At 38.2% G+C, this 19,010-nt stretch overlaps 1 protein-coding gene and 1 pseudogene across 1 annotated transcript; both read left to right on the top strand.

Annotated features, from left to right (window-relative positions):
• Window positions 1-531: 531 nt before the first annotated feature.
• LOC137726515 (ER lumen protein-retaining receptor A) lies at window positions 532-3,454 on the top strand. Its single transcript, XM_068465449.2, has 6 exons — window positions 532-793; window positions 1,089-1,354; window positions 1,466-1,581; window positions 2,644-2,717; window positions 2,846-2,909; window positions 2,991-3,454. Exons 1-6 carry the CDS (start codon window positions 703-705, stop codon window positions 3,025-3,027), a joined length of 648 nt encoding a protein of 215 aa, XP_068321550.2. The 5' UTR covers window positions 532-702; the 3' UTR covers window positions 3,028-3,454.
• A 1,530-nt stretch (window positions 3,455-4,984) lies between these two features.
• On the top strand, window positions 4,985-7,741 carry LOC148696583 (uncharacterized; annotated as a pseudogene).
• The last annotated feature ends 11,269 nt before the right edge of the window (window positions 7,742-19,010 follow it).

The following is a 19,010-nucleotide window of genomic DNA, read 5'->3' as shown; positions in this document are numbered from 1 at the left end:
TAACCCTTAATTTGATTAAAAAAAACTCAAATATCTCAAAATCCTAATTGAATACATTATGGGTGAACTATATATGTGTTTGAGTGCCAATAATGGTAACGTGACTAGCCACTCAATACTACAGTCTGATGGTATTCTTCTTTACTTGTAAGTGAGAGGTATTAAATTCGAATATCGTGGATGGTGAATTCGATACCAAATTAGGTTGTCTATTGTGTGACTTAACTGAACTTCTCCTCTTCTAAATGTAAAATATATCGTTGTACAAAAAAAAAATATTGGTAACATGACTATAAAAGTTCTTTATTTCAGTATTAATACATTACATCAAATTGATGTGCCGTTATTGTGACGTCTTAAGTAATGTTTACGAGTGACATTATCATATATGGAAGAAATACGTCACGTACTGTATTCAACGGGCGCGATTACGTGGATGGACGAGGGATGGTGCCACCCAGGGTCCGAGCTGCATGTGATACAAACTCCCTCTTCATTTAGTCCTGGGAACATCGTGGAGGGCTGTAGACAAAAGCCGCCGTTCCTCCTGCCACGTCAACTCGCCTTCTCTTCTTTTACACTATTCGAACATTCGCACCACTTTCAACCTTCCTCCTCCTCTCTCTCTCTCTCTCTCTCTCTCTCTCTCTCCCCCCCCTCTCTCCTGCTGAAATCTAGGGCACAAAATCTTGCGTTGCAACCATGAATGTCTTCAGATTGGCCGGCGACATGACTCACTTGGCCAGTATTCTGGTCCTCCTCCTCAAAATTTACGCCACCAAATCGTGCTCAGGTATATATACACACACCTCTTCCCTCCTCGATTTCCAATTCCCATTTTTCCTATTTCCTGTTTGTTTCCCGAGAAAACTAAGGAAAATTTTCATGGAGAATTGAATTTCATTGTTTCCCACCTAAATATTTCTCAAAGTGATGCAAACCCAGATTTTGTTTTGATTTGTTTAGTGCTCAAGAGAACAACATTATGATTTTTTAAGTTAATTTTCGTTGAATTTGTATGCATTAGCGATTATTAGTTTGGTAAATTGGGGTTTTGGGAGATTGATTAGTGACTTAATTGTGATTAGGAATTTCGCTTAAGACTCAGGAGCTCTATGCCCTGGTGTTTCTGGCTCGGTATTTGGACCTGTTTACGAACTTTGTTTCTGTGTATAACACTGTGATGAAGCTGGTGTTTATCGGAAGCTCGCTGGCCATTGTTTGGTGTATGCGTATGCACAAAATGGTGAAGCGTTCTTACAATAAAGAGCTCGATACGTTCCGGCATTATTTTCTTATTGCTGGCTGCTTTATGCTCGCCCTGCTTGTCAACGAGAAGTTCACGTTTCAAGAGGTGAGACAAGTTTTTCGACATTCTCGACTTGTTTGATGCATCTAGTCTTTTTTGAAATTGGTGTGCCTGAACCAGGGTATGATTGTAATGGTGGATTGAAACTACTTTCAGGTGCTCTGGGCATTTTCTATATACTTGGAGGCGGTTTCTATTATTCCGCAGTTAATTTTGCTACAACGAAGTGGAAATGTGGACAATTTGACAGGGCAATATGTGTTCCTTCTTGGGTAAATATATTTCTTTCCTCTGATCCGTCCGTAACTTGCTGTACACTCTGAAATATCTTGTGGTTTGTTTTGATTGCTGTCAATAATGCGAAGTTTAATTGATTTTGTTACTCATTTACCTAGTTTCTCTGATTATATTTAATGTGTTTATATGTGTTGCATATTTTGAGCTCATTTTGTCTTGACATTACGGTTCATAATGTGAAATTTTGATGTTCTTGAAATCAACTTCTTATTAACACAAAATATAAGATTTGTAACCAATGCCCAATAGGTTTCGTGAAGTTGCTGTCATATAGATGTAATCTTGAACCAAGATGAACACATTAGTGAAATCTCTGCCGGTGTTTGTATGCATTAACTCTCTGTGGTGTGAAGACTGAAGTGCTACTTTTATCACTTAAGAGAGGCATAAGCCATTTTGAGAAAGCAATCCTTGTTGCCGGAAAAACTATAGGGACAACATTTAGGAATGAAGCACGTGATTTATTTGCCGGTGAACCAAATTGTCTTTCTGGACTCTGGCAAAGAGGGCCTTACCCTGACTTTTCCTTCTTTTACGAAAGTTATGAAGTTGGCCCTTCTTTGGAAAGATAGAAGAGAAGAGGCAATTGCACTGGTGAAGTTCTAACTGGTTAGTAGCGGTAGCTTGTTTGTTTGCTTGCAAGATGAATTTGTTTGTCGATGTCACAGAATCTACCTTTTATGGTCGGGACTCGGGCAAGTTGGAATAGTTAATAGAAGTTAGATTCTGAGACATCGATGCAAATATATATTTTGTTTCACACCATAACATTTCTTTCCACATACGTGGTTTTAAGATTGGTCCCCAAGTTAGTGTGTGGTTACTATAGAAATGATTTTGTTTCTTGCTTCCTTGAATGAATGTTGAATATATTGAAAATTTTGAAATCAAGTAAACAAACAAACAGATATAGCAGTTTAGACCAGATTAGATCGATAGTTGGTATACTTTTACGCATTTGTGTGCGAAGTTCATCTTGGATTGTGACATCTTTTCAGAAAAAAATATGGGGATATAAGTTAAGTTTCATATTGCAGGGCCTATCGTGCATTGTACATTCTCAACTGGATCTACCGCTACTTCACAGAACCACACTTCAGTCGATGGATAGGTAAGTTATGTGAGAACCATCGAGGACAAATATTTTCTTTCCTATATAGTCTTGTTTACTTTGTGGGGTGCGGGGCCTTATGCTATTTGAATGGTTTGGCTGACTTGTTTTCTTTTACAATTTTGCAGCATGTGTTGCCGGTCTGGTTCAGACAGCTTTATATGCAGATTTTTTCTACTACTATTTTCTCAGGTAGCTAATATGGCACCTTCTTGCCAATGATCCTTGTTCACTCTCTTAGATAGTTAACATGACAAGCTGTTTGTTTTGCAGCTGGAAAAACAATGCAAAGCTTCAGCTGCCAGCATAAGCCAAGGAAGCATGTTTTGTTCTTACATCTGACTTTTATACACTATAGCTGATAAATCTACATGCGGGATACTCTGCTGGAAGAAGCGCATAGGGATTACGTAGTTTCGAATTAGGATGGCAACCCCATTGCCACAAACGGGGGAGTAGTAAGTCAATTTAGGGTGTAGTTACCCATCTTATAGGCACATGCAGGTATGTTATAACTCTGTTTCGCCTTTTCCTTTCTTTTTGATGGATGTGTATTTCATGTCTAGATAATGTTTTTGTACTATTGTGAGAGAACAACTTACATGGCACGTGACGCTGTGCCATGTAAGTCCTCATGTTGTGCATCACAGGCACCTTTCATGTTCATTGGTACCTTTATTTTCTTGGGACCAAGACAATGGGACTTTTTATATCTCCAAAACATTAAGCTCTTAAAACTCCCTTTCATAACAAAAAAACCCTACAGGCCTGGACGCGGTTGCACTCGACTATCAATTTTTAAGAGGTCTTAGGTTTGACTCTTATTAGGGGCAAATTTGAACTATATTATTTTTAGCCCATTGTGAGGCTAAGTCAACCCCCTCTCCTTTAGTGTAGATAATATCGTTTGTTCAAAAAATAAAAGTATCAAAGAGCACCGATCACCATCATCGCGGTGGGACAGCTACATGGTCCAGTTATCCATCCTAAGAACCGTCATTCAACAAGGGTGGACCCAAAATACAAGAGGTGGGGATTGGGCCCGACCAAAGAGTTCTCGGGCCTATTAGAAAATAAAAGGCCCAATTAGAAAGAAAAGTTAGAAAAATGAAAAATGGAATGCCAGAAAGCAAAGAAAGAGTAATGATATTCATACCATGTTTTTATACCACATTTCTATACCACCTCAGGTGGTATCTGATATGGATAGTCACATCAATTGAAAAATTTGCAAAAAGTAAAGAGAAAGATTTTTCGTATACCACAATCATCATTTAATTAATTAATTATTCTTAATTATTAGTTTATTAAATGAACTAAATTTAAAAATATGATTAATTCAAATGATGTGGCTATCCATATCAAATGTCACCTAGGTGGTATGAAAATATGGTAAAAAAATATGGTATGAATAACATTACTCGCAAAGAAATTGAAAGGAAGTGCAACAAACGAACACATCACGCTGCTCAAACAAGAGTCACACGCGGCAATACACGATTGACTCAGTAGTTGTCACCTTGTCGTTGAAATTTGTGCCCGGATGCTGACTTTACGTCCGCCACGACATGTACGATAACGCGGCGGCTAAGTCACAATTGTGTGCAAGCAATTTGCAGAAACGGAGCACAAAAGTTGATGGCCATCGTGATTGCTGTTGCCTATGTGCTTTCGGGTATGTATGGTAGTGTCGGTCAACTTGGTGTCGGGAATGCCGTTCTTATCATAGTTCAGCTCTGCTTTGCTGCAATTATTGTGATTTGCCTAGATGAACTTCTTCCAAGGGATATGGTTTGGGATCCCGGATCTCCCTTTTTATAGCTTGTTAAAGGAAAGTATATTTGGTTAAACATGATTGTAGGGAATGTAAATAGTCAATGATCTGATTAGATCTATCATAGGACCAGATTGTGATCAACTTGTAATTAGAGATTTGTTACCTAGAATAGGCTGCATTTGATTGTATAAAGCTTGTATCCTTGTATGAATGAACCATTGGAGAATAAACCATTCAGCGAACACTTCAAATTTAATATGGCATCAGAGCACCGATCCTGGTGACTCTAGGCATCCATTCCACTTCCGCTACAAACATAACCCAAATTTTTTTTTTTCCAACACACACAACCAACATGGGCGATGAAAAATCAGCAGAGATGGTGCCACATGCATCTGACCCTCTCATCCTACACCACTCAGATTCACCAAGTCTTGTCTTGGTTTCACAACTCCTCGAAAGACACAACTACGGACAGTGGAGTCGATCTATGCGCATCGCCCTCAATGCCAAGAACAAACTTGGGTTCATTGATGGATCCATCAAGTGCCCAACAATTACGGACTCCAAATTTTCAATTTGGCAGAGATGCAACGACATGGTCTTGTCATGGATTTGGCAGTCTGTGCAAAGCAACATCGCACGCAGCATACTCTACTGCAAAACTGCATCTGCAGCATGGAATGATCTTGAGGATCGATTCTCGTAAGGAAACGATTCCAGGATCTACCAAATTCGACAAGAAATCGTCGAACACCGACAAGGACAACTATCTGTTTCAGATTATTACACCCAGTTAAAGGCTCTCTGGGATGAATTGGCTTCGTATTATGAACCAGTTGCTTGCGATTGTGAGGGATCCAAGACTCGTGTAGCAAGGGAAGAAAAAGAGAAACTCATGCAATTTTTAATAGGCTTGAACGAGACTTACTCAACCATACGAGGATCCATCTTAATGATGAATCCGCTCCCTGATACTCGACGTGTCCACGGGTTGGTTCTGCAACACGAACGCCAAATGGATGTGGCAAATCATCGTGAACCTGGTGCCCACGCGATGCAAACACATCGGTCCACCACGACAAAGGGATGGTCTGCACCTGGGAATTCCAGTTCCCGCAAATCGTCCAAATGCAGCTACTGTGATGGCTCATATTCCGTAGAGCGTTGCTACTTTCTTATTGGGTTTCCTGAAGGTCATAAATGGCATGGGAAACATGTGCTGCCCAGAAACAAACGTCCAAATCCAACAGCCCACAATGTCGAAGCCCCCCAATCACACGTTACCCATACCGACGCGACCAAGGCCCCATCTTCTAACGGGCCAACATTCACAACCGAAGAGTACCATCAATTTCTTGCCTTGCTTCGATCTGGGAACGGTAAAATTCCTCCACTTGCGAATGCAACAGGTATTGTCACACCCACATGTAATATGACGAAACATGACTTGCACCCCACTCTTTACTGGATTATAAACAGCAGGGCATCTGATCACATATCACATTCACCATTAACACATAATCAGATTGATGCTAAAAATGATTTTGTGGGATTACCCAATGAGGGAACGGCATACATTAAGAGTATTGGCTCCGTCAAACTATCACATGAGTTATTACTTGATGGAGTTCTTCATGTTCCAAAACTTCGTGTCAATTTATTGTCTGTGGGTAAACTCACACGGGCTCTCCACTGTATCATAATATTCTTTCCGGATTTTTGTATTATACATGACATGGATACGAAGAGGACGATTGGCCTGAGCAAGCAATTTAATGGGCTCTATTACCTTACGCTAAGTCAAAATCCCTATCTTACCAACCATGTTAGCCGCACCACCAGTCTCTGGCATCAACGCTTGGGCCACCCCTCTACACACCCTTTACATTTTTTGTCAAAAACAATCTCGGAGATTATGTTCGATTCCAAACATGTTTGTGAAGTTTGTCCTTTGGCAAAACAAACTCGATTGTCTTTTAATTCTAGTTCAATTCAATCCACTGCACCCTTCGACTTAATTCATTGTGACATTTGGGGGCCCCACAAAGTTCCCACATATTCCGGGACACATTATTTTCTCACCATCGTGGATGATTTTTCTCGTTTTACATGGGTGCACCTTATGCGTTTTAAATCCGATACACAAACACTATTGAAATCATTCTTCTTTTGGGTCAAGACTCAATTCCACAAAAACATCAAAATTCTCCGCGCTAACAATGGTGGAGAGTTCCTCTCCATGCGCACTTTCTTAGACACCCATGGCACTATTTTTCAGCATTCATGCATCCACGCCCCTCAACAAAACGGGGTCGTTGAACGTAAACATCGCCATCTTTTGAACATTGGGCGTGCACTTCGGTTCCAAGCCAATTTACCACTAAAATTTTGGGGAGATAGTGTTCAAACCGCATGCTATCTCATCAACCGCATTCCCACACCCTTATCACTCCATAAATCTCCCTATGAACTTTTACATGGTCACTTGCCCAATTACTCTCACCTTCGCGTGTTCGGATGTTTTTGTTATGTCACCAACCTTCACCCAAAACACAAGTTTGACCCTCGTGCTCGCCGTTGTCTTTTCCTTTATTATCCCATTGGTCAGAAAGGTTATCGTGTTTATGACCTCGACACGCATCAAATCTCCACTTCCCGCGATGTCCACTTTCATGAAACAATTTTTCCCTTTTCCTAATCACCACCTGAACATGAGGCTGACTCTCTCGTTCTTCCCCTTATCTCTCCGGACTCATTACCCACTTTACCCAGTCCACTTACTCCCGGCCCACTTCATCCTAGTCCACATCCAGATGCCTTGACCCATACCACTACCCAACATCCCACTTTACCATCCCCAGTTTCCCAACCTCCAACACCTTCCCCATCCCTACTTGAGACCGTCCCAACCTCACCCACTCCTGCCACCCATTCTCTCACCTTACCTGTCCCCCCACCTGCACCGTCTCCACACCCTACCATTCGACACTCCTCCCGCTTGACACGACCCCTTGCATATCTCCACGATTATGTGACCCATCATGCTGTTTTGCTTGCGCCTGGCGTCGCCTCTTCCTCCGTGTCCAGCACCCGTCATCCCCTCCACCGGTATGTCTCTTATGCCTCTTTATCTCCTACTCATCAGACTTTCATCCATAATGTTTCTTCTCATATGGAACCCACATCCTATGACCAAGCCCGCCATGACCCTAATTGGGTCGCTGCCATGAACACTGAACTCTGAGCTCTCGAAGCCAATCAGACATGGAGCATGGTTTCTTTGCCTGCTGGTCATCGTGCCATTGGATGCAAGTAGGTTTTCAAAATTAAATACAATTCGGATGGTACAATTGAGCGGTACAAAGCCCGACTCGTTTCCAAGGGTTTTACTCAACGAGAAGGAATCGATTACAAAGAAACTTTTGCCCCTATTGCTAAGCTGATCAATGTGCGATGCTTATTGACTGTTGCTGCCGTCCGTCATTGGCCCTTACATCAGATGGATGTGCAAAACGTTTTCCTTCACAATGAACTCCACGAAGAGGTGTATATGGTGCCTCCACCTGGTTACCGTCAACAGGGGGAGCGTGTTGTATGTCAACTCCAAAAGTCTTTGTACGGACTTAAGCAAACGTCTCGCAGTTGGTTTCAGAAATTTTCCTCTGCCATCCATGACATTGGATTCACACAATCTCGGGCGGATTATTCCTTGTTTACCAAGGTCTCTGGCAGCTCCATTACCATTGTTTTATTATATGTTGATGACATGGTTATTACAGGAAATAATGATAGAGCAATCAATGATCTCAAGCAATTCCTTAGCCGCTGCTTCCGAATTAAAGACCTTGGACCCCTAAAGTACTTTCTCGGAGTTGAAGTTGCACGGTCCAAAGCTGGCATTACCATCAGTCAACGCAAGTACACACTTGACATATTGGAAGAGGCGGGTTTACTTGGTGCGAAGCCTTCAAAGGTCCCAATGGAACATGATTTAGTGCTACTACCCACTGGTGGTGATCCTCTCAAAGATCCTACGCAATACCGACGAATGATTGGGAAATTAATATACTTGACAATCACAAGACCGGAGATCACATATGTCGTCAACACCTTGAGTCAATTCATGCAGGAACCTAGACGACATCATCTAGACGCAGCACATAGACTTCTTCGATACCTTAAAAATGCTCCTGGACAAGGTTTGCTATTTTCTTCTCAAAGCAAGCTGAATTTGATTGGCTATTGTGATGCGGATTGGGCACGTTGTCCGACTACTCGCCGTTCAGTTACAGGTTATTGCATTTTCCTGGGCGACTCACTCATATCTTGGAAGAGCAAGAAACAGGTCACGGTAACACGATCATCTGCCGAAGCAGAATACCGTTCCATGGCTGCAGCAACTTGTGAACTCACGTGGTTGAGATACTTATTGAAGGATTTGCAAATAACCTATCCTAGTTCGGCGAAGCTGTTTTGTGATAATCAAGTTGCGTTACACATTGCAGTGAATCCTGTGTTCCACGAGCGCACCAAACACATTAAGCTTGATTGTCACACCATTCGTGAGAGGATTCAAAGAGAAGAAATCAAGACAGCCTATGTGCACATTGGGGAACAAGTGGCTGACATGTTTACTAAGCCACCGCGAACACCTGCTTTCCATTTGCTTCTCCGCAAGTTAGGCGTTCTTGACATCCACGCTCCAACTTGAGGGGGAGTGTTAAAGGAAAGTATATTTGGTTAAACATGATTGTAGGGAATGTAAATAGTCAATGATCTGGTTAAATCTATCATAGGACCAGATTGCAATCAACTTGTAATTAGAGATTTGTTACCTAGAATAGGCTGCATTTGATTGTATAAAGCTTGTATCCTTGTATGAATGAACCATTGGAGAATAAACCATTCAGCGAACACTTCAAATTTAATATAGCTACCAACATTTGGCACGCTAGAAACCTGTATTTCTTTTACTTTTAGTATTATATATGTGGTGTAGTGAATAGTATCAGGGAACAGAAAAAATGTGGTTTTTCGTTAAAAGTGAACAGTACCGGAAGTTTTTAGTTAAAACTCCCTATATATAATCTATGGTCTTGCCGTAATTGACTTATGGTTTGATTATGCAGTGAAAGCATCATCTGGGAGGCTTTTAGCCCTACAACTATCAATAGCAGACGTGGAGCTGAATTCGAAGGTGCCATCACTGTTCCATCTCTTGGTCACCAGGACAGACAAAGTTCGCGCTCTTCGCGAAGCTTTCTACAGGCAAAACCTGCCAAATGTTACTAATCTGCTTGCGGCAGTCTTAATCTTTCTCATTGTCGTCTACTTCCAAGGTTTTCGTGTTGGTTTACCGGTGAGATCAAAGAATGCCCGTGGACAGCAGGGATCATATCCTATTAAGCTTTTCTACACCTCTAACATGCCCATCATTCTACATTCTGCTCGTCTCCAATCTTTATTTCATCTCTCAAGTAAGTTACTAGGCAATAAAAACTAAAGGCTCTTTGTTGCATTTGTTAATCAATTGACATGAAACTTGTTTAGCTTTTTAGCCAAAATAGTCCATAAGATTTGCATAACACATCACTTTGGTCTCTGAGATTGAAAATCAATAGAAATGGTCCCTGAGATTGTCCACTATCCATTATTTTGGTCATTCCGTTAAAAACTCCGTTAAGTGTCTCGGAGCTTTTGGCCGAAAGTTTAGGCAATTTTCAAAGCTTCGTAACTCAATCGTTTCTTAACTAAATTTAACCCATAATATATCAAAATGAAGATAGGAAAGTGTACAACAAGATTATAACATTTGGAAGCCCAATGGTTGCCAGAGATGGCCGGAAAATAGCTTGAAAGGTCCGGAAACTAGGTAAACTTTAACCGTTAATAACTTCTTCAATATTCAACAAAATCGAGTGATTCAAAAACGAAAATCATACTTCTCGACGAGAGGAAGAGAATGGTACCTTTCTTGATGGCAAAATCGCCGTGTTTTGTCCAGAAAACGGCTTGAAAGTGGCTGTCTTGGTCTCGAGTTAGCTACTTTAAAGTCGTTTTCCGGCTAAACCATGGTGAATTAGCGTCGAGAAAGGTACCATTCTCTTTGTCACGTTGAGAAGTATGCTTTTCATTTTTGAATCACTTGATTTTGTTGAGTATTGAAGAAGTTATGAAAGTTTAAAGTTTACCCAGTTTTCAGCGAGATTTCCAGTTTCCCATGGATCAGTCACAGAATATTTTCCGGCCATCTTCGGCAACCACTGGGCTTCCAAATGGTATAATCTTGTTCTACACTTTCCTATCTTCATTTTGATATATTATGAGTCGAATTTGGTTAAGAAACGATTAAGTTACGAAGTTTTAAAAATTGCCCAAACTTTCGGCTAAGAGCTCCGGGACACTTAATGGGGTTTTTAACGGAATGACCAAAATAATGGATGGTGGAAAATCTCAAGAACCATTTATATTGATTTTCAATCTTAGGGACTAAAATGATGTGTTATGCAAATCTCAGAGACTATTTTGGCTAAAAAGCCTACTTGTTGTATCGTAGAGTTGCTTTATAGGAAGTTCACTGGGAATTTCTTTGTGAATATTCTCGGAAAGTGGCAGGAGTCTGAATATTCCGGTCAATCTATTCCAGTTGGTGGTCTTGCCTACTATGTCACGGCTCCCGGAAGGTGATCCAGCACATATTTTTGCGTAACCTTTGAAATCTCCAGCCATTTCTTATCATGTTTCATGTGTGAAAGCATGTACTCATAGCAGTGTCTCTTTTTCTTTGTCAATGTGGTTTTAATCGCAGCTTGGCGGACATGGCAGCCAATCCATTCCATGCTCTGTTCTATCTAGTGTTCATGCTTTCAGCCTGTGTACTCTTCTCATAAACTTGGATTGAAGTTTCTGGTTCTTTGGCCCGAGATGTAGCTAAGCAGCTCAAGGTATTTTGGCCTTCCTCAGCCTATTTATTTTTTTTTGATTTACTTATAATCTGCAAAGACATTTTGGAGAGCTCATAGCATGACTATTAATGTGAAGACATGAGATTTCTAGGATTAAATTCTGATTCTCAAACAACTTAACGTCATGAACTAATATGTTTCTAGTTAAGGGAGTGCTAGCAATCTTTGCATTTGGACCATTTCACTTCTTCAAATGGCACGTGTCATTTTTTTTACACAAAAAACAAGACCTTTAATGATGAAATATAGAAAATATAATTCCAAGGGCATTAATGATTGACATTTATGTTGCTTAATTCTGCAGGAACAACAAATAGTGATGCCTGGACATAGAGATTCAAACTTACAGAAGGAACTAAACCGCTACATACCTACTGCAGCTGCATTCGGAGGCATGTGCATTGGTGCTTTGACTGTTCTGGCAGATTTCATGGGAGCAATTGGCTCAGGAACTGGGATTTTGCTTGCTGTTACAATCATCTATCAGTACTTTGAGACATATGAGAAAGAGAAGGAAGGCCAACTTGACCCTTTCGGCCTTTAAGCCCTAACAAAAGTTAAGATAGCTGAGAGTTTTAAGTACGTCCAACCTTGGATAACACACTGGGGGGATACAATTGAGGCCATTTGTAGTCTGATTACACCTGTGACTTGTTACATCTTTCGTGGAATAGCCTCACAAATTTTCAGAATGCATGCAATAGTTTGTCTTTGACATGATGATATTCAAAATTACTCTTAATTTATGGGAAAAGGGATTCTCAAACTTGGGTGGAATGGGACATCGGATGTAGGGTTAGATTATTTTGAAGCAATTGAACTACAAGCCACTCGCATGGGACATGCCTATTATCACCCTACTTTTCGTTTTTAATTTTTCACCGTATTCCATCTTCTCCTTTAAGCTACGCAAGAGTACACGTATAATTTAGTTTGTAATTATTTGGTGATTAGTGAATCTGTCTGGTTTGTTTAAGTATTGTGATGAAATGAGCAATCATGGTGCTTCCTGGTAATTGGACAATCTTCAAACTTTGGATGGATGGATTCTATTCGTTTGCAACTTTTGGCCTTATTTTTTGTAGATTTAGGTGCAAAAATTGAGCCCCATTTTGCACTAGCTTAGGTATGAATCGTATGATTGGATTCCTTGGGGTACAATTTTTGGTAGCAAAGCAAAGACGCTTGCTGGACACTCGTGTCGCTGTCAAAGTTATGCGAAGCTTAATAGGGGTGTTTTCTTTGTTAAGCTGAAAACCAACCTGGGCAATCATGCTTTTTAGGATAAATATACGTTGTATGAGTGTGGAGTTCAAGGTTTTAATAAGTTGTCATGAAAAGCATAAAGATGGCATGAAAGATGGATTGGATTAATTTAAGAAATGATTTACACACATACTATTTCACCTTCTAATTCTATACACTACTTCTTGAGAGATTAAATATACAGTAAATTTCTCTAGAATAATACTTTATAATGGGATAATCTCCAATTTAGGACCAGTTATGTATTGGAAAAAACGTGCTCATAACTATTGGTGACACATCATTTAGTTTGTAAATTTTATCTTCAAATTTAATCTCCCTAGCATTACCCTTGGAATAAACTCCATCTTGTAATAAGTTACAATTAATTTTTCTTGATCTCATCATAAGCATGCTTCCACATAGTTATAATTGTCAATGACTACAAAAATATGCAAAGAAATAACATACTTGGAGCCCAAAGAATCCTATGTAAGGAATACAACACTAATTAAGGATAAATAAGTCAATAAATAATATTTTTAACTACAGTAATAACATCTCTAAATTTATAAAATTGGTTTGTCCGACTGTGTAACTTTAGAGAGCCTTTACTGTATAAAAGAAGATAAAAAGAAGTTTGCAGAAAATGAAAATTTGGTGTGCAAAATGGCTTGGGAGATTATTGTAAACACACATAAAGTGATGTGTTGTAGAAAAACCCGTTATGTAAGAAGTTTCCATCAAGTTAACAAGTAAGAAATGCGCCCAAAAATTAAAGAGAGTTGGAAATCATCACCGCTAACCCTATCATTGTCATAAACTAGCTAGGCATGAGAGAATATAGCAATTGTACTTTGAATTTTTCTTTAAATCTAAACCTTCTCCGCGTACTTTTGAGTTATACGTACCTAAGACATTCTCCTACTATTAGCCTAAGTGATAGATTAGACATTTCTGTTTTGGGAAATGCTAATGAGCCTTTCTTAAAAAGATTTTTTACGAACTCTCTGTCACCTTATGTTTCATCCGTTGGTATAGAAATTAATGTTAAACTGTAAGATGACAGAGAACTCCACTTTGAAAGAGTCTCCTTAGCATTTCTCATTACCGATTTATATAGCCTGGAAAAGCTGATTCGGTCTGCTGCACTGAGTCACTGAACCAATGCACGAAGTAGAAAGGTCCAAATTCAACTGCACTACAAGTCCCCTCCAATCTCAATTACAGCAACTGCACTACGAGTATGAAGTTCCCAACCCTTTTGATATGGCATTGGAAATTTACAGCAACCGTTATGCAATGTGAATGTTGAATGCCCTACAGTAACTCCCACTTGCACTTGGCTATTATTACAGTTTATGATGCTTTAAATTTTTCTACATTATTCACACAGAACTGAACCAGTTGAAAGTACAAAGCACAAACTCAAGCAACAAGCCAAAACAGAGCAAAAGATGCAGATTTGGGAAAGTTAAACTTGTTAGGATATGTGTTTTGGAAGATTGGTAATTCATCCAAATGCAAATCGATTTATTTGGCAACCAAGGGATGGTGATCACGTTCACAACTTTATTTGCCATTAGCAAACCCGAATCACCAAACTCTGTGGACCTTATTAAATTATGTAATTTTATCTTAATCTTTATATATGCAACATACTTATGGCTTGCTTCTTATATGCTCGCGGGCCTTGTTTCCTAAAAATAAATTGTCTTCATCATTTTGGTTACAAAAAACTACTTGAATGCAAATTAATAATTCAATTGATTTACAATGTCAATTCATGATCTCTCTCTCTCACTCATTCATTTTTACTCTTGATTCGTCATTCATGATGATCACATTAAAAAAAGAATTAGAAGCCATGACACGTAATATATAAACTATTATGTTCAATCCCTTCGTAATCATACACTAACGTCCCATGCCAAAAAAGAAAGAAAAGTTTATGTGCATGTTATGGATTTATGACCAACAGCGAGTTTAGTTATATGAAAAATAATGTTGTATTTCGAGAAACATGCAATTTGGTCTGCCATGCAAAATTTAAGAAACTATATACTATAATGCATGGAAAATAGTTTTGCTTGCCACTTTGTGTTGGAAACTTGGAGTTTTTTTTTCTTCTTAAAAGGAGACCAGCTAGTGGTTTAGTCATGGTAGTTCATTCTTTTGAAGGTCGAGAAGACTCACATAAGTATTTCAACCTTTCTTTGGCCATCATCGTGTGACTTCTCAATGTTAAAAATCGAACTCAGAACGAACTGTGTAGAATACGAGTCTGAAATTCGTCTAAACCACTAAGTCATACGTGGTGGTTTTTGATCAAATGACAAATTCTAATCAAACTCGGAGGAGCTGAGGTTGTGGTCCCATAATTGACCACATTACAACTTTGGTGTAGTACAAGGGTATAGTCATAATGAAGACTCATTATATAAGTAATCCTATTAACAATTAAATATTTTGCCATGATAATGGGACGTGCACATTCTAATTCACAAGACGTCTGCTTAACGTCTATGCAGTTAAAAAGTCCAAATACTTTTGCTTAATTATGTTTTAGGGTTTGGCTGAGCTATTCTGGCCATTCATATCCCACCATTCTCATTTCATTTTAAAACAAAACTCGGGTCTACAACAATTAAAAAAAACCGGAAAAGTACATAACATATGAAAGTTCTCCACACCATCTCATCCTTAAGTCAAATGGATGTGTTGGGTTATGGGTCATGTTTCATAGTTTTTGTTATGAGTAAGCTACTTTTGTGTAGGGATGTGCCTTATTTTATATAATGAACCTTTGGTTTGTAGACAATAACTTTTGTCCCACTCCGATTGTCTGGTAATAATGTCCAAGAAGGGCACTAATTTGAATTTTGAAACATATCTATCATCCACTACCTTAGTTACTTGAATGTGTTGTTTGGATCAATAATCCAAGTGAACATGTGAGCTCTTGTGGGACATGTTCAAGTTTTAAAGCAAGAATGAAACCCGTAACTGCAAAATGGACTAGTTGATTGATCACATATTGAATTGCTACATGTTGGTCCATTCATTGTCACATGCAGTGTGTCTGCAATCTTTATGAGTTTTCTTTTTTGTTTTGACAATACAGAAAGACGAAGATTTAACACATTTTTTAAGAGAGAATGTTATTGATTTTCTCAATTCAAATTTTTCGTTATATTTTTTCGGATCTCTTATAAAATTGCACCTCGGTCGAGACGTTCTATTTCTAGCTCTCCTTAAAGACCAGCTTCGCAAAAATCAACCAAAGCAGAAATTATTTAGCTATTTTATTAACGTTATCCAACTTTCAATGGGGTTGAACTTTACAAAATGCCCTAAAAAGTAAACAATTTAAATCATCATGTAATATTACAGATAAGAAGAATAATCGATAAGATAGAACGAAAAGATTCAAAGAAGTTTCTAGCATTCCTTTTTTCGGCGATACTAAAATAAAATCGAATACAAGACTTTGAGTTAAGGTAAATATATATATATATATATATATATATATATATATATATATATATATATATATATTGAACAAATGATATTATCTACACTAAAGAAGAGGAGGGTGGGCTTAGCCTCACAATAGGCTAGCATAATAAGGTTCAAATTCAACTTTAGCGAAAATCGAATCTAAGACCTTTCACTTACAAGTGAAGAGGAATACAACCAGACCATAGTACTAAGTGGAGTTAAGGTAAATATATTCTTAACCACGTTTTATATTTGTTGCAATTCTTGTACTGCAAGAATATCGATTGATTGAAGCAGGGTGAAGTAATTAGTGTGGTGTCCACAATGGGGAATCAGTCTGCATCTGGACTGTGATATCGTCACAATCTTCTTTCGGCTGTGTCCCTGTTGACATGTATGTATCTCCCATACGGTCCGTCCAACATTACCCTGCAGCTGCAATACAGAGATTCCAGGTTTTAATATTCACTACCATATAGTAGTACCATGCCTGCCTAAAAAAGGAAAAACAAAAACTAGGGTAAATTTCAAAACAATTTCAACAAGCAAATTGTTAATTTATAGAAGCACATGGCTCATGAACGTAGTTGTGTATAGGTCCAAAAAATATATATATATATAATAACCGTGGAACAATTTTGGTTTTCTTTTTGGACTAAGTATGTTATTGCTTAAGAAGTGAAGAAAACCGTATAAGATGATAGAAAAATATGAAATAGTCTGGGTAAAAATTCTTGTCGGGACTTTCAACCCGGTTCAAGAATAAAAATGGCATTTTCTTGTTGTCTTACTATCTGTTTTTGTAAAAGTTGGATTCCTAGTTGAATTGGTTTCTAGGGTGAATTGGATTCTGATTTATTTTATTTCCTTTTCCTATTTTCAATAGGTTATACACCAAAGGAATAACCTGTATATGAAGTGTGGAAGTTAGACTTGTGGCCAGGGGGAGGCTGAAATGCCTCTCTGAGTCTTTCCGGCTCCCGGAAGGGGTGGATAACTGTGGTCTACCACCAGTTGTCTCCCTTAAAAAAAAAAAAAAAATATATATATATATATATATATATATATATATATATATATATATATTTAACCTGTATATGAACTTTAAATGTGGAAAATCACAATAGAGAGAAGAGAGAGACGCTAAGATAAAGAGAGTTTAACAACGAGGGTTTAGCAGAAGGACTAAAGAAGTGGAAGTATCTTGTTGTAGGCAAAATTACGCAACTAGGGTTTACCAACAGCAAATAGTATCGATATGTTATTGACACATTTGTAATACGCGCGTCCGTTCTTTGGTCTCAATAACTTCTGAATTTGCATTGTTGTTTAACTGTAGGCATTCTTAACTATAGATTAAGAATGTGATTAGCTCCAGCTAATTGCCATCCAAACCCCAACTGTAGAGTGTACATTCACCAACCAACAGTGAAGTCCACTGCCTAATTTCCTATGATTAAAAAACTGTATTACATAAGGATTACAACGTGTATTTATACTAAGCTTGTCCCAACCCCAAACCCTATTCTGCTACTCATCAACCATGCATGAACCACATATTAAAAAACTTAAATCCCTACTTTATCAAAAGAAAGTACATTATTGACCGAGACTAATTGTACATTATAATTAGAGTGCTGACAGTTGGCTAATCTTGGTTCCTCACCAAAATTAGTAAACTGCATTTTTGATGCCGATCCCTTGATATTATGAGAGAGCTATCGTTATCAATGTACGTACATACATGTCATTTGATTTTTGGCAACTATCTATCTATATATGTATATTTAGTCCTAATTTATCATTGATACTGATGAATATTACGGATTGAGATCATCTCTTCCTCTAACCCGAAGGCTACGGACCTAGTAATATATATCACGAGAGAGAGAGAGAGATAAGGGCGCGTGGTTATATGTGTGAGTTGGACCAATGAAATGAAATTAGCGGAAACCGCAAAATTTAAATTGAATGTTTCAAATTACTGAATCCATTAGCTTCTGAGTTTGAGATCTGGAGATGATCTTAGTCCGAATATTACAACTTCTTTTGGCTCTCCTCCTCCTCCCATGAATTATGGATATGCAACCAGGTAGGGTCGATGAGTAGATGCTAGCAATCTATCACTCATTCACATCATCCCTCTGTATACCACCATTACAATTTCCCACCCAAAATATTCAATTAAAATCCTATACATATTACAAATAACGAGAAATAATTTTTATACTCTCATTTTTTATCTTCTACTTGACATCATATTAAAGAAAAATTAAAGAACAAAAACAAAAGAAAGAATCTTGAAGGAGCGAACGGTAGTGTGGATATCACTATACTCTATGCATGACCTAAGGTATGGATGTGCATCAATATTATATTGATATCATCAAAATGAGAGTGATTTTAATGCTCTATTTTTCACCTTCTGCATTATAGTTGATATATTCTATTAGTTATAATAATATCAACATGTTGTCAACGACATATACATCAATAATTTTTTCTTTAACAAAGTAGCAAACGCTCGTTTCATAGCCAGATTGTACATGTAACATGAGTTTTATATCTTCATAGGTTTTTTTTTCTTTCATTTTAGCAATACATCTTCATAGTTGTGATGCGACATACATTTCTTGTTGTGTACTCACTTATCAGTAAATATACATCGGGTAATGCTAGGAAGATTAAATTTGCAAACTAAATGATATGTCATCGATAAGAATAAACATGTTTATCAACGTGTAAGTAATAAACCAATCTTTTAAAATTTTATCTACAAATTTAGTCTCTCTAACATTAGTC

This window comes from Pyrus communis, chromosome 5, assembly GCF_041283825.1.
Source record: "Pyrus communis isolate YQ-2024b chromosome 5, ASM4128382v1, whole genome shotgun sequence".
NCBI classification, from domain to species: Eukaryota; Viridiplantae; Streptophyta; class Magnoliopsida; order Rosales; family Rosaceae; genus Pyrus; species Pyrus communis.
The sequence above is the reverse complement of the archived record's forward strand: the minus strand, read 5'-3'. Positions and strand labels throughout refer to the sequence as shown.